The sequence below is a fragment of the Onychostruthus taczanowskii genome, unplaced genomic scaffold (genome assembly GCF_017590055.1).
Source record: "Onychostruthus taczanowskii isolate IOZ18803 unplaced genomic scaffold, ASM1759005v1 scaffold13, whole genome shotgun sequence".
NCBI classification, from domain to species: Eukaryota; Metazoa; Chordata; class Aves; order Passeriformes; family Passeridae; genus Onychostruthus; species Onychostruthus taczanowskii.
In genome coordinates this window covers 8,330,763-8,347,455 of record NW_024498462.1, presented here as the reverse complement: position 1 = coordinate 8,347,455, position 16,693 = coordinate 8,330,763, and the positions used below count along the sequence as shown (strand labels likewise).

General features: G+C 42.6%; 1 protein-coding gene across 1 annotated transcript in view; it reads right to left on the bottom strand.

Moving 5' to 3' along the window:
• The window catches only part of STK26 (serine/threonine kinase 26), a 30,578-nt gene extending 19,011 nt beyond the window's left edge, over positions 1-11,567 (bottom strand). The window contains exons 1-2 of the mRNA XM_041396388.1: positions 11,316-11,567; positions 11,089-11,210 (exon numbers count right to left, since the gene is read on the bottom strand). Of these exons, the coding sequence (XP_041252322.1) occupies positions 11,089-11,130 (42 nt within the window). The 5' untranslated portion in view covers positions 11,131-11,210; positions 11,316-11,567. The remainder of the gene's footprint in view (positions 1-11,088; positions 11,211-11,315) is intronic.
• Between the last annotated feature and the right edge of the window lie 5,126 nt (positions 11,568-16,693).

The following is a 16,693-nucleotide window of genomic DNA, read 5'->3' as shown; positions in this document are numbered from 1 at the left end:
CCAAAGATAATACCTATAAGTGGACAAATCATGCAGAGAATGGATTGCTCTTTCCCTCCCTAAGCCCAGTTCCAGACAAAAGCAGCAACAAGTAGGACAAGCACAGGCACATCCACATGGCAGCTCCATCCTGCCAGTGTGACTAAGAGCACCAGCAAGAGCATGACAACACAAGCCCTCTCTACACCCTCTGCATGTTTCCAAGTGCACCATTCCACCAGCCCAGCACAGCCACACAGCCTGGGGCCTTCAGGAAATCTCTCCTCCTCTCTTACTCAACTTTGTGCCATCACTGTATGTGTTTATACACATCTGTATGCGCACACCAAGTCACACAATCTGGCTCCAGAAGGACCTCGGGAGGTTATCCAGCCTGGCCACCTGCTCAGAAGCCCTAAATAAAAAACACTATAGCATCATTTTTGCCAGCATTTTTTTAACATAATTTTTGCCAGTTGTTGTGTCAAGCATTCTGCCAATCTGGCTTATATAACCTCTTTCCTTTGATTCCAACAAACACATGTTTCTGAAGCAACGTCCTGGCTGTATTCTGCTACAAGACTGACTTGCTGACTCACCTTTTCACCTCTGACCCTGTCATGTACCTGTTCTTCAAATTCTGAACTTTTTCTTTAAAGCAAACTTAAAACATACTGAATATGTAACTTCCAAGATGATACAGAAACCTAATGACACAGACCAAATTAGAAGAAACAGGCTGTGTCCAGATCACAGTCCTGTGAGATTTATTCTAAGTAGTCTGTCAGTGTGAGAACATATATCCTCTTTTATTAACAGTATTTCCAAAACCTGACTGAGGAATGAATGCTGTTACACTATGAGGACTTTCAAGCATCTCTCAGGCTTTATCTGGAATAGACATTCCCTTGGAATTGTAGCACTGCTACAGAGTAGCACACCTACACTTACACCGACATTACCCAAATATGCATTAAATAAAGACATAATAATTAGTTCAAAGGATTTTAGAAAACGTTGGTAAGAGAAGCCCATAGAGTGTTTACTCATGTTTTTCAAGCACACACTACTATAGCAGCTAATAGGTCCTGGTATCTTTGGAAGCCATCAGAATTACCTGTGTTTAAAAGACTGTCATTTCAAGCAATTCCATTTTCAGGCATTTACCAATTCTCAGATAATAAAGTACCTCTTAAATTTTTATTCTGTTCAGACCCCCCCAAAAATAAAATTAAGAGGGAGTAAGATTGACAAACCTGATAGGCTACAGTACTTCTTAAGAGTAATGTATTAATCAACAGATAAGTCTTCTTTATCTCTTGTCATACGCTATCTGCATGTAGTTTCAGATATTTTATATATATATGTATATATATATATTTATATATATACACACATATAGACACACTAATTATACACCATGCATATTAAAACATGCAACAATATTTATTCACATAAATTGTATATATTTTCATATTTTACTTGCATAAGGAAGTAACTCACAGAAACTGTGCCATAGGCATGTATGTGTGTGTGTATACATAAAAATTTAAATAGTTTGAAGTTAATGAAGGCACAGGTGCAGATCCATTATTACTTAAAAAGAGTAAGAAAAAATGAACCTGCTGACATTCAAGACAAGGGAAGAACCTGTAGACATCTCTTTTTCTTCATCTTGAACCCATACACACTTTTTTTCAGCTATTTTGGCATATAAATAAACTCTGATGTTGCCCTGGTAGTCCTGTTCAAGACTAAGATATCAGGATTTGATTATATTTACTGGAACTGTGTAATACATATGCATAGAATATTACTTTAACAACAAAACAATTGATTTTATCAAAGTTTTACATTATCTACGAGTTTTTCTACTCAGTGGGTAATAAAAACTAGATCTGGGTTTTGCTGTCCTTAAATGGGACCTGATCTCTGTTACACTCTTTATGAAACATCTCTCTTATCTGACAAGGCCAAGACTCATTGCTATTTTTAGTGAGAACCTAGGGAACTTCATATAAAAGCAAAAACAGCAAGCAAAAACGTGTGGCTTTGTTTTAATCAAGTCAGCCATAAGGCAAGCTGCTTGAGAATTTCCATGACTATCAAAACTCTAGAATCAGCATTTAAATCCACCTATTGTCAGATTTTTAAGGAAAGAACTACCTTCATATTCAAACCACCTCTGACCTGTGGCAGATGCAAGCTGTCAACTGTACGTTATGCTGGAAATGGAAACCACTGAACTCACTTCCTCTATTCTTAGCTTTTCTTTCACACAACATAAAGCAGCTTAGGAAAAAGCATAAATAAGCACAAAAAAAGACTAATACCATATGTTGCAAAGATTAGCTCTTTCACACAAGGCAATTTAAAAAATTTACACCAATTATTTATAAAGAGCACTCTGCACAGAGGAAAGGAAAGAAAGAGAAATTTCCCATGACCGTGAGTTTCTCCATAACTGATATCCTACACATCCTACAGTTCAGAGTCCCACTTGGCTGCTATGCTATGTATCAATACCTTTTAACCATCTAGTATATTTTTTAAATGCCCTCAAACCACTGCATACAGCCGCATAATCTCCAGTCTGTTAACATCTCTGAGGAGCACAGCCTATTAAAAAAAAATCAGAGAAATTAAGGTGGGGGGGACACACAAATTACATGATTGAGTCTTTACTATGATTTCAAAAAGATGTGAGTGGTTGAATGTTTTCTAGCTAGAAGCATGGACATCCTGAAATGGAGACAGAAATCAGCTCAAGATATTAACAAGTTCTGGTGTCCCAGTGTATCAACTAACTCTGTTCTGCATTTAGTGAGAGTTCAACAAACTGATCTTTCACAAGTTTCATTTTCTCTGTTGAACAGTGCAGGACAAGTGACTGCTGAATGAGTAACCAACCCACCTCAACGAACTAACCTGAATCAGAAGCCAGAACATAAAGGACTACTGCAATTTCTCCTTGCTTAAGAACACTTGTAACTTCTCCATTTAAAGAACTGATTTGAAAAATGTACTCTGCAGAGAGGTTTCAAAGGCCACATCTAATAGCAATATGGAAAAATAACCATTTATGGGCTGCAGCCTACTTTTAGCAGTGTGCCTTTCCTTTCAGCACCAGCCTGCTTATCAGTACACAAACAATTTTTTTATTTTTGCCACACCCATTTAAAGGAGTAAACGTGTCAGAACTCTGCCAGCAATAACCTATGTCACCACAGCATTTCAACCATTTTCCTAATATTTAAATACAGCTAAGTGGCAACTGTTACATAAATTTGACAAGCCTTCTCACTCTAGAAGCCATTTTGGCATTTCCTGTGTAAGGACTTGATACACAGACCTTCCTCCTGTAAATAAGATTAGAATTATACTACAAGCCAGCTAGAACACAAATAGCAACAAAATACAGGTTTTTTACTTGCCAATCCATAAACTAAAAAGTAGCAAAAAGACCTCAAGTATGACACACATTAGTACTTTTGCTAAATCTCTCCACTGAAGAAGTCATTACTTATTTTCAGGCCAAACAAAATTAAAGTGAGGCACAAACACACTAGTTGAAAAAGGATGGCTCCAAACCACAGCGTGGGTGGGTTAAAGAAGAGCAGGCCACAAGCTGAGTTACCACAGATAAGGCTCCAGGCACAGTGACTGCCTGCAATGCACCCCAAGTGGGACCCCATACTTAGAGGCTATCACTGTTCCTCTCATTTGGGGAGGGACCATTTGGAGAAAGGAAGGCAAACACCAATCTGCTAGAATCCTACAGCTTCTGTCCTCTCCCCTAAGGCTAGAGGACCACAAGATTGAAAGCTGTACTTTCTTCTTGAACACTGGCCCTTGATCATATCAATGATACCGGACCTGAAGCTACAAAAAGCACAAGGAAACTAGGTTTTTCTACAAGGAAAAACCAGAAATACCACTCCAAAATGAGCTGTAAAGAAAGAAACCTCTGCTGCCAGAACTAACCTGCCCGTTTCAGGAAACTCCTTTTTCAATTACTTTGCAGCTCATTCATACCATGGCAAAGCATCTCATTACATAAAAGGCAAGGGGAAGGGGGAGGGGAGGAAAAGAAACACCCTGGAGAGAAAAAAAAAAAAAAAATCAGATTCTTCTTGCCAACTAGGCTAGAATAAAGCTGTGCAGGAATGTGAAAATGTTCTTGCTATGACCAGCTGCCAGATGACACCTTCCTAGGTGAGAGATCAACAGCAAGAACATTTTGCTCCCCTCATAATTCTCTATGGTTTTAACTGATCTACATCAATTCAATCTTTTTACTCAGTGTTTTACATTTAGGCATGCTACAACACTCATGGTCGCTTCAAGTTGTACAACGTTTTAATTATTCTGCATTCAGCTCTCAACATAGAAGGCTCCACTGAAACACAACTCAACATCCAGCAAAGCACAGACACCCTCTGATCCTCCCCCAGTCAACATTATTCAGATATTCAGAAAATATAACAGTATCCTGTTGAGAGGAAAGCCTGCAAAAGATTGGGGAGCAGGAGGAAACAGGAAAAAAACCTCCATTCTCCAGGACTGAACACATGGTTCTTGAATTCTGGCTCATGTAAACAGTGAAGCCACTCTGGGCTCTCACTCTCCCTTCCAAGGCTCAAGTGTGAAACCTGCAGATTTCTGCACATTTCTCATTCATTTTTTTCCTTCACTGATGCAGAGAATTTATGCAGAATCATAACAGACCCTGTCAGAAAACTTCTTCAGATATGCTGCCTCAATCAAGACCATCCAGATTTCAGCAACACAAACGTGGATACACACTTCCAAAAACTGCAGTTTTGTGCAGTGCTTCAAAGTTTTCCCTATGAAGAAGGAACTAAGTTGGAGCCATGCTCTCTCTTGAGCTATGGACCGAATCAATATATCCCATCTCTGCAAAAACACATGCACAAAATATGAAGAAGAATGAGACCAGCAAGCTACTGCTACCTTGTCAGTACCTGTATTAATTTCTCTGATTCAGTTCTTTTTGCCAAGTCTATTTGGTTAGCAATCCTGTGGCAGAGATTTCAGTGAATATCACCAGGTGGGCATCCTTCCCAGGAGATTTAAACTTTTCCTTCAGAGCTAAGGAGTGTGCTCAGTGATCCTCACCTAATCAGCAGAACAGACATGTTCCAGAAGAACTGCAAGAAGTTTAAAGAACAAATGACAGTTCTTTAAATAAATGCTGGTGAGGCAGTATTAGGAAGGAATTTTCTTTCCAATTATTGTAAAAGAGAAATAGCAGGACTTGGAACAGTGACTCCTGACGCAATAGATACCTCACCAACTATTGCTTTGAAGACACCATACAAACAGACATTACAGCATGACAAAAAATATTTATCACAGAAGCACTTCAAAACCAACTTTATACCATTCATTTCCAATCTCATCTTCCCAAAACACATTTCTGAACGCTTCTGTCAATTATTAAATTCAGTCCCTACGAATAAATGAAAGGCAAAACAACAGTATCTTATAATTTTCCAAATTTCACAACTTCTAAATCTGAAGACAGTCACTAAAGAGAAAAGTGGTACTTTTACTACTGGTTTTAAAATTCAATCTTTCACTTTTATAGATGACTGAAAGCTGGGGCTACTACTTTTGTCTATCTTCACCAATACATTTCACAGGTATCATAGGACAAATGCTGCTGCAGAGGCACACTCAGTCATATATATGCCTCCTGGTGTACCACCGAGTTTCTGTACAGAAAGAAACATTCCTCCCCTCAAAATATGTATCTAAATAAAAAATTGCAATATATTACTGAACTATTGCTTGCTATACATTCTCCTTTTGGAGAAAAAGGAGAAAAGCAAGACAAAGCTTTTGTAAGGACTTGCAAAGCTGAGACACTGGAGTACAAAAAAAGCCACTGCAAATATATTCAATCTTAAAATCAGAAGAAAATAACAATTATATATTTTTAAAAGTTAGAACTCTATTTTCAGATGTAATGTTTTTACCTTTGGGGGAATACTACTCTCTGCCCAAAACTGACAGTGTATGATGGTACAGAACAGCACAGAGATTGAGGTGAGCTGGTTTATGTGCTCTCTGCAGCTTCAGCTGGTTTGCCTCTGAATTCCAAGTCAAAGCACTCAATGTGTCTATAAAACAGTAAAATATGCACAGAAAATGCTACTACAGGACTGGACTTTTTCTTTTAACCCTGACAAAAGCATCTGCTGAATTCCAGGTGATTTTACCTGCACAGCTCCCATGTACTGAACACTTTTCAGAGCTCTGTCTACTCTCCTCCTTTGACACTAGTAAGACATTACAAGGATGACTGAGCCAGCCACACTTTTCTTGCCACCAGAGTAACTTATCATGAGGCAAAAGAAGGAAAAACCAAGTTCAGCTAATACAGCCTGAGCTGATTTAGGAATCTACTATTAGATACAATAGAGCTTGCAGGCTCTGCACAACCAGGAAAGAAACAACTGCTTCAAACAGAAAAGAGCCTTGCTCTCCATAAGGCTTAAAATATTGTCTACCTGCACCACAGCTCAAAGTACCAATCAAGGACCTGAAACTGGAAAAAACACCACAGACCACATCAACTTAATCATAAGACATCAGTTTTCTAGGCACTGTGGAAGTCTCCTGGGGTCCAACAAGTGCTAGACTTTCCAGTTTTCCTTAAGTAAGACATGTTTCTCAGTAGTAAAAGTTTAAAGGCTTTTCAAATTTGCTGTAGAAGCATCTGGATACAGCTCAGTTCCTAGGAGAGGAATAAATGAAAAGAACCTTGAATTCCTCTTTCTTCAAAGGTTTAAGTTTCTCTAACATGCACTTTCTAAACATTTAAGTATTTTACAACAACAGACTGGTTACTCTTAACAGAAGCCATACTCTTTTAAGTTCAGTGCATAAGGTTTACTAGAAATCTGACACACTCCCAGACTAGCTTTAGGTACCACACATTTCTAGACATGCACTAAGTTAAGAGAAAATGTGGGGTTTTTTCTAGGGCTATGAAAAAGACCACTTACCAAATTAAACACTACCTCTCATCTTTCTCTACTCACCCAGCTAGGTATTAAGTGATCTGCCCCTGAGCAGCCTGCAGGAAGGGACTCTCCAGCTGCCAGGCTCAGGCCGCCCTCTGTTAACCAGCAGCACAGAGAGCAAAGCTCACCTTGACATCCAAGCTTTCATTTAATCAAGCAATCCTTTAATTGTGAATCAGAGTACACTGCCTGACAGGTCACATGCTCCTGGCTGCTACACTTTTAGAGGAAGTTAGGTTCTTTATTGCAAGATAGACTGAATGCCAGCAAAAACAGATGGAGAGCAGCTCTAAACAACCTTTCTGGCTGTGCTCAAAACTAGTGTCATACAGCATCAGGAGATATCAACAAAGCCATGAGAAAGGAAACAGAAAGTGTTCAGATGAGTAGGATAGCAGAGATAACGGGACATAAAGCCCCAAACCAGGTTCCAAGACACACATACTAACAAAAAATATAAGTGAGAATAATCAATATTTCCATCAGTTAATAAATTAATATTTCACACAGTTTTGCATGACAAATTAGAATAGGAAAAGGGTAAGTTTATACATTACAACTCCACCAGCTAAAAAAGGCATTTATTACTTGAGTAATGCTCCAGCAAATTTACAGTCTACTTCAGAAAATTTAAATGCTGACATATTGAAAAGTAGCCTGCCTGTCCACCTTAGAAAGCCTAATTGTTACTCACTTGCAAGTGAACAGTTTTCAACCTCTTTTATTTGTAAAGGGCTTTGGAGCATTGTGTGAGATGCTGCCAGGAACATAAGTTCATCAGAAACACATCAATCTCAAACGACATCCTTGAAATGTTCCGATCACTTGAAACAAACAAGCCTCTGAAGTGTGCACTCTGTCTGCCAGGCAATACAAGAGCACTCAGGACTAACAATAAGGGCTCCAACACCTTCTTCACTCCAGCTCTTCTGAGCACCTGGGCTGGCAAAGACACAGGCAACGTGTGTCCTGCAAGCTTGTATCCAGAAATGTTCTGTAGGAGTTCAACTGGATTCCTGGAAGACAGTGCTGGTGAACAGGTTTCTCACTGTGAGATCTCAAAGCATTCCAGACTAAGAACTAGTTTGAATATTTTTATCCCAAGGAACAAAGTTACTGTGACATTACTGAATAAAACCTCAAACCTGACAATCAAGCTCACTGGAAACTGTGCTTCCTGTAACCAGGACACCTTAACTGTGCTCACCACCCCTTCCATTTCCCATCTCACCTTGGATTCTGTGTAAAATGCCATGATTTGGCACATCATGTTCAGCTTCACTCATGTTATACACACACTGAGTACTTGGATCTTACTGAATCCAAGTACAAGTTAGGCAGCTGGCTAAGCTAACACTGCACAACTGCATCAAGTGGAGCCTTTCCAAAGGAGCAAGGAAATTGAATGTGTTTAGGAAGTTGTTGCAGAGGCAAGAATTGTTAGGTATAAAATTTGGTTTTGTTAGGGACACAAGACAGGTTAAAGAGAATGTAACCACTACACAAACAAATGGCTCTGTAACTACTCATAAGGGCAACAGATAATACCACCTCTGGGTCTGCCATTGCTGCCAGGGGACTAAAGTCAGACTCCAAGTTCACCAAAATAACTCTGTGTGATTTTCTGTAGTTTTCCATGTTTGAGGTTTTTTTTTAAAGGGGTGGATTTTATGACTCTTCATAAGATGAAAAATCTTAAAAGAGTCAAAAAAGCTTCTGATATACTTTGGTGATAAACTGTCTTAAGCCTTGGTTTTGGAGTATGTGAATTGCATAACATGTTTATTTCTGGATTTTTCTTGATACTTTTTGTATAATCAAACGTAAGGGAAAGCATAAGGTGACAATAAAGCTGAAAACTTCAAGCTTGTGACATTCTCTGACAAATTCAGTTTCCAACTGTTATAGTCAATAAAATCTTTCCTCCAGAGATTACAAAATGAGAGGTTTGACATTACACTTTCCCACAGTGATAGTTTTAACATAACTATTACATCTTGCATCACAGAGGAACCTGTTTATTCCTTCTTCAATCAATCACCACACATTTACTTTAGCACTGAGCAGAAGCAGGCACACTTTTACCATCACTTAGATGATTCTGCCTGCATAGTCCAGAGAGGTTAAAAAAGCCCAAAGGAAACAACTCTTCTACCTCAGGCTGCCATGCACTTGTTGTGTTGGTTTCAGTTTATTTTTTAAATTAAAACACTCTGTATTATGACTCTTCTAGAAGAAGGATGAGCAGATTAACATCATATCAAATTCTATTTGTTTTTTTTTTGTATTCTGAGGGTTTCACGACTTGTGTAATCATCTCCATTAAAAAAAAACCAACAAAAAACAAACAAACAAAAAAAAAAAAAAAAAAAAAAAAAAAAAAAAAACAAAAAAACAAAAAAAAAAAAAAAAAAAAACCAAAACAAACAAAAAAAAAACCACAAAACAAAAACAAAAACACCACCACCAAGGAAAAAACTGTGGTTTAATTCTATGCATCTGGATTTACCCAATAGTTTAAAAAATGTTTTTAATATACTGATATATATCTTGGGGTTACACTAATAACAATAGTAGTGGGAATAAGGATGCTATTAGGATAAAGTTTATTGGTATAACAATGAAAAAACAGAACCTTAACTAATTTCAAGGTCCCTTTCTGTTGGCAGTTACAGAAAATAGGACAGCAATACATTAAGCAGATATAAAAATAGGAAATTGACAAACTACAATGTTGAAACAGAAGTTTCCCAAATACAAACACACTAGAAAGCCCAGAGGCTGTAATTAAAGAAGCTCAGACTAAAGCCTTTAAATCTTTTATCACAAAATTTCTTCAGGATGTTCTAATGCAACAGTTATTCTGACACAATGGAAAAAGTAGGCTTAGAAGATGTGCCTTGTGTCCTCTTATAGAAACAGAAAGTCAGTGAATGACCATAATTTAACAGATTTCAGAAAGCCTAAAAATTATTAGAAAAGAGAAAGGTAAACTAAACCATAGCACTGTAACTGGCATAAATATATAACTACTGTTTATACATCAATTCTACACTTTCTAGAAGTCATAAAATTACCTGACCAAGAGCTATATTAAGTTTTTGTTCTGAAGCCTCCTGAACTCTCTACTGTATCTCTCACATACACAGAGATGCATCATAAATGTTTCTGTATTATTTGAAGTGAAAAAAACTCTGATGTTATACAGGTATGACTATCCCAGAAGTTAAGAGAATGCTCAAAACAATGACTGGGCTGCCAGTGTCTGACAAACAAAAATCAGCACTGAAACGAGCTGGATTCTCAACTCCTTTACACTGATAAAGATCTCTGGCTAAATTTGTATCAGGTTGTCCAGTGGAGTAAGAATGAAGATTCAGAGGTATTCCACCTTTCCTATGAAAGTCAGTAACGTACCAACATGTTTGTTTTCTAAGCAGGTAAGACAAACATACAAAAGCGACACTAGGCCTCATTCCCAGGCGAGGAGAGGTGCAGGTTTCTGCCAGACTGTGCTCCCCGGTGCTCTGTCCCCACCAGACCTGGCTATACCACCTTTCCATGAATCCCAAGGTCCTCCGGGAAGCTGCACTACAGGCCCAGAGCCAGGGTGGTGGGGAAGTCCTGCAGCATGTCCGCCTGCCAGCGCGCCTGGTTTGTCATTTACAGCGCACCCACACACCCTGCGATTAACTTCACTTCGCCTTTAATCAGTTTTAGAGGCTCTTACGTGCTCCTGGATGCGGCGCGGCCACCCCTGAACAAAGGGAGGCAGGGAGGGAGAGGAATCCCTTCTCCGCCGGGCTGCAGGTACGCGGCCCCCGAAGCCTCCCGTTACCTCGGAGCAGCCCTGCTTCCCTCCCTCGCTCCCCCGGCGAGGCGGCCGGCCCGGCCTCCCCCCGGCCCGAACGCGGCCTCCCCGCGGCCCCGCTCTGCTTCGCCCACCCGCGGCCCCCCGCGCCCCGGCGGCGGCTCCGCCCGGTGCGGGCCGCAAGCGCCGCTTCCGGAGCCGGGGCCGGGCCCGCCGCCTCCATTTTGGGCCCGGTGCGGAGCTCACCTGCATGCCGGGCACTTGCACCGCCACGGGCGAGTGGGCCATGGCGGGCTGCGGCGGCCGGGCGGGCGCCGCCCGCTGCTCCCCGATCTCGGCCTCTTTCTCCTGGGCGGCGGCGGCGGGGCCTGGAAGGACAAAGCGGCGGGGAGGCGGCGGCTTCAGCGCGGGCCGCGCTCCCTCCTTCCCTCCCCGCCCTGCCCGCCGGCCCCCGCCCGCCGCCGGCTCCTCACCTCGCGGCCGCGGGGCTGCGCTGCGCGAAGGGCGGGCGGGGGTCGCTAGCGCCGCTGTCCCCTGCCCGCCGGGCTCCCCGCAGCGGCCCTGCCCATGCCCCGCTCCCCGGTCCCGGCGCGGGGGCGGCTGCTCGGGGCCCCCCGGGGTGGCGGCTCTCGGCGCGGCCGGGGCTGGCTCAGAGCGCCATGTCGGGCTCCGGCTGCAGGCGGCGGCTGCTGTGCGGCGGCTGCTTCCGTCTCGGCTCCGGCCTCGCGGGGCGGAGCCGCCGCACGGCCCTGGCGTCACGGCGCCCGCCTCCCCGGGCGGGCCGGGACCGGGGCACGGCGGAGGGAGGGGAGGGGCCGCGGGGACCCCTCAGCGTCAGCGCGACCCGGGGTCGGGACTGCGGCTGCCCGCGCTGTCACAGAGTCACCAACATATAGGTTGGTAAAGATCTCTGAGGTCATCGAGTCCAACCGATGGCCCAGCACCACTTGGTCAGCCAGACCATGGCACCGAGTGCCACGTTCAGTCTTAAACACCTCCAGGGACCGTGACTCCACCACCTCCCCGGACTGCCTGTTCCAATGTCTAATCACCCTTTCTGTGAAGAAATTCTTTCTAATGCCCAACCTAAACCTCCCCTGGCACAGCTAAGATCTTGTCCCCTTGTCCTGTTGCGGTTCCCCGGGAGAAGAGCCCGACCCCCGCCTGGCTACAGCCTCCTGTGGGGAGTTGTACAGAGCAGCAAGGTCCTCCCTAAGCGTCCTTTTCTCCGGGCAAACAGCCCCAGCTCCCTCGAGGGCTCCCATCAGTGCTCCAGGTGCTTCTGTTGTCCTTCTCTGGACTCGTTCCAGCACCTCCATGTCCTTCCTGAGCTGAGGGGCCCAGAACTGGACACAGCACGCAAGGTGCACCCTCACCAGCGGCAGTGCTGACCCCTCGGGTGCTGCCATGGGGTCCCTCCTGCACAGTCACAGCGCTGCTCCTTGACGCCACTGTCCCCAACACCCCATCACCCCTGTACCCCTGGCTCCTGCACCCTGGAGACACAGGGTACAACAGGGTACAAATAACCGAGGGAATGTTTGATGGAGTTTACTTGCTTTTGCGACAAAAGTGGCGATGTCTTCTTGTCTCAGGGATGCTCCTGACAGCCAGCTGTGGCGGAGGTGGTGAGGGCAGGTCCAGTTGGTCTTTGGAGGTTCAGCTCCCAGTTCAGGGTGGTTGGCTCTTTCTTGGCTCACCACGGGGGTTCTCCCCTCCTTGGCCAGCTCTGCCCACCCTGGGCCAGCTCTGCCCACCCTGCACCGGCTGTTGCAGGGCTGTCTGGACACATACCCCTGTCCTTCACCACCACCTGCTTTCCTGGTGAGGTGGGCTGCCTCAACATTCTACCAGGGCCTGGAGAGGGGAAAATAACAGTGTTTTGAAGTGACTTTTTTCCCATTCATGCATGAGTCACACATTAGTGTGTGTGATTCATGTTCCTATACGTGTAAGTTCTGCCAGTTACTAAAGCAAAGATCAAACGGACATCTTTTATGGCACTGCTCTTCCCCAGCAGCCCTCTGAGCCAGAGTATAGAAATCACATGGATCCATCACAAATATCGTCATGGGTATGTGAGGGCTTCCCTCAAATTCATAGGTTTCTAGGTCTAAAAGGCAAGAAAAAGAAAGGTAAGCTGGAGGTGTTGGATTGCTGGCCATACCAGAGCTATCCTGCTGAGAGGGTGGGTCCCTTCAGAAAGGATGTGACAGCAGTCGGTCTCCTTCCCTTAGGACTCAGAGGAATGTTGCATTGGGCAAGGAACACAAAATACCTCTGTTTAAGGTAAAACAAGCTGAAGACAAGAATTTCAAAGTTAGGCAGTCTTTCCATCCTTAATTCACTGTGGTTAGAACCAAAAAACAAACAGTAATGTTTGTTAAACACGGGCTTCTGGATCATGGTGGAATATTTTTTTTTCCAACTTGCCAGTTTGTTAATCCTTTACTGTTACTAAAATATTTACTTTCTTCTGCACCTTTTTTAAAAAAAGTAGCATGTCTTAAAAAGGCTTCTGTGTGATAGTTATACATCTAAGATACTTATGAGCCTACCTGGAGTTCATTTTAATGCATGGAATGTTTAAGGTAAGTATTTTCTGAAAGTTGATACCATATACTTAAATTCAAAAATGTTTTCCATCAATAAACCTCTGGAAAGAAATTAGGATTTCTACTGACAAAAATATTTCTTAATTATGTACAGTGGTTCAGCAAATAAATGAATGAATATTCACTCATGGTACTTCTGAATCCTGCCTGATTCATTCTGCTCAAATATTCTTAAATCACTTCTCCTGCTACCTTTTAATAATCTTTAGAACATAAACCCTGAAAAAATCCTCACAAATGAAATAGGATGATTTTTATTTCATGCTGCTGCTGCATTGCAGACCTGCTGCTCCTCTTCTGGTTCTGAGGCTTTGCTTTTCTCTTTCTGTCCATATATTACCTTTTCTCTCCAGATTCCTGCTAACTGTTTATCTCAGCCTTGTCTTGATGTTATACATATTTTCTCTCTGTTTATTTTATACCAGAGAATGCTAATTCAAATCCATTCTTTCTATTTTGGGACCATATACTGAGACTTTTGGCCTTTTATGCATTTCTGACTTGCATGCAGCTTAATATAACATGAAAGGGACTGTAGCAGGTATATTTAAGAGAGTTCTACTTCTGCTCTTGCAGGACAACTGTGAAGCAGGTGATAAAGTATTCTCCCCAGCAATTATATCTGTAGCTGTCTCCCGTGCATGGCTAAAGGTTGACCAAAGGAACTACAGTGACAAAAACACACAGAAAAACATCCTGTGAAAAGGCAGGTAAGAAAACCCGGGAATGACACGGTGAGCAAAGCCGGGGAGGAAAACCTGTCAGGGAATCTTAGGTAATCAGCTGGTCATGCAATGACTGAATCATTGAGCCAGGCTGTGAAGTGAGGTAGACTGGCACCATAACATCTAAGAAAAGGGCTGTAATATTCCCCTCTGTAATTAGCAAATTCTAGTTTATGCATTAAGACAGGTGGTCAGTTGCTGATATTGCTCTATGAAAGACCTTCCCTGCTCCCTCCCAGCCTGCCCTTTAAATACCTGGTGCTGCTGTTTTCCAAGACTTAAAATGTGTCTATAATTCACTTAGGACAGCTCCCAGGGCCTCACAGTAGCGATGTGACCCAAGTCAGACCTTCAACTGTTTCATGTTTTTAACTACTCTTTTTGTGTTGCTCGTGTGAAAATATAATTATTTTTACATCAGAAGACTGCAGGGAGCTATCAAAACCACAGAGCTTTTGGAGAGTGCCTGCACTGTGTTAGTTGCTTTAGACCTACCACAGAAAGTGGTAGAAATGTTTCTTAAACTTTCAAACATAAATGAATAAAATTAAATTTATTAGAGTGCTAAGCAGAAAAATACTGTATTTTACAGACTCCAAGGACTTCTTACAGTGGTGTGCTGGGGGGAGGGAGGCAACAAGTGTCTGATCTGGTTCTGGCAGAGCTGATGCAAACTCACACATCTGTCTAAAAATATGATGCCCAGTTTCTATGTATCAGGATGGATCTGGGTGTTGCAAACCCTTCAGTGCCTTTGCAAAGTTCAGCTGGCTGGTGTTGCACTGACCTGGGCTTGGGGTAACAATCCCATGCAATGCATTTAGAAGCACCCACAATTCTCCTGCCTGGCACCTTTCTCTCAAAACAAGCAGCACAGCTAAAGGGTTGTCCCATCAAAGTGGAATTCAGCATGTCAAACCAGTAGCTTCAAAGGCCTTTCATGTTTTTAAGTCTGAAACACTTTGCCAAAGATGTTGTGGAAGTTAAAAGTTGACTGGAATTGGGGGAAAAAAGAACCACATATTTGTTTTATTAATGAGAACATCAGGGATGTCAAAGGAAGAATTAAAATATTTTTGTAAGAACATAATTTTTCAATTATTTGACATAAATCAGTCTCTGATTCACGGGCATTAGGGAAATCACATTGTCTTCAAGGCAACTTATTTAGGACCTTCAGAATTTCCAGCACTAGAAGCTGCTGATACTCACTAACTCATGGGAGACAAATGTAATCCTTGTCAAGCCCATATTCCAACTTTGACATCTCTGTATCCAATAAATAATTTAAAATTATAGACCCTGGCAGCTGGACTAGAACATGGATCATAGTACATTCACTTCTGCTCACCACCTTCATTCCCATGCCCAGGATACATCTTGTCACCCCTCATTCTCTGATATTCTCAGCACCCCACCTTCCCTGTAGCCTCTGCAGCTCTTGGTTCCCCCAGAGGAGGCAGCTCAGTTGTTCCGTAGGACACCAGGTGCATGGAGCTCCTCCAGCACAAATGGATTATTTAGATAATTTGGCTGCCAAAATCTGCCAGTGCCAACTAAATATTAAAAACTTGGGATTTTAATGTAATATAGCAAAACCATGCATTTTCTCCAGGAGACAACCATGGCACATGCTTGACACAAGAATGATGCTCCACATCCTCAGAAGCAAAGGGAACAAAATGATATTTCTTAGCAGAGTAAAATGATACATCTTCTTGCAATCTTCCTCTTAGAAATGCCTGAACTATTTTTTAATTGGCACTTCCTGTACTTTTAAGGAAAATAATCATGCTGAGGTAAATGCCTAGGATAGAAGAGGTGGGTGAAGGAAGGGACATCTCCTTCAATGTAAAGGCTGAAGATCATTAAATCAAACAAGCAGATGCCAAGTTCCAAACAAACAAAAGAAGGCAGTTCTTCACACAGGGTATAGTTATATAAGCTGGTGAACTATTTGCTGCAGGCCAAAAGTGACTGGACAGTTTCATGGAAGGAAAAAAAAAAGCCCTAACACTAGGAAATACTGTTTATAAAACTGGCACCTCCGATTGAGGAATTAGGTGAGCTGCAAATCCCATCAGACGAGTGCAAGCACTGCCCCTGCTCACTCCATTCTCACCCACTTCCCCAGCCCCTTCCACTGGCTCCAGTCAGAGATGAGCTACTGTGGTGAATGGGCTTTGTCCTTGCATGATTGACCTGTTCCATGCAGAAATTTCAGCCTGGAGGGTTAAAATTTTGCCAAAGTACTGGCTGAGATGGGAGGAACTGCCCTGCAATGGTAGGCAGAGCTACTTGTTAACAGGATCAGTAGACACGGTGCCCATGGTACTCGATGAGTCTGTAGCACAGGAATTTTGCACTGACATAGTCTTTAATTTTCCATAACAGGAAAAAAAAAATCAGTGAGTTGTCTTTATGAGGGTACTAAGCTGATAATGCACGTGTATTGTGCCAGTCTGGTGAATGGTGAGTCACTATGTTCCTAAGGATTATGATAAATTGAAT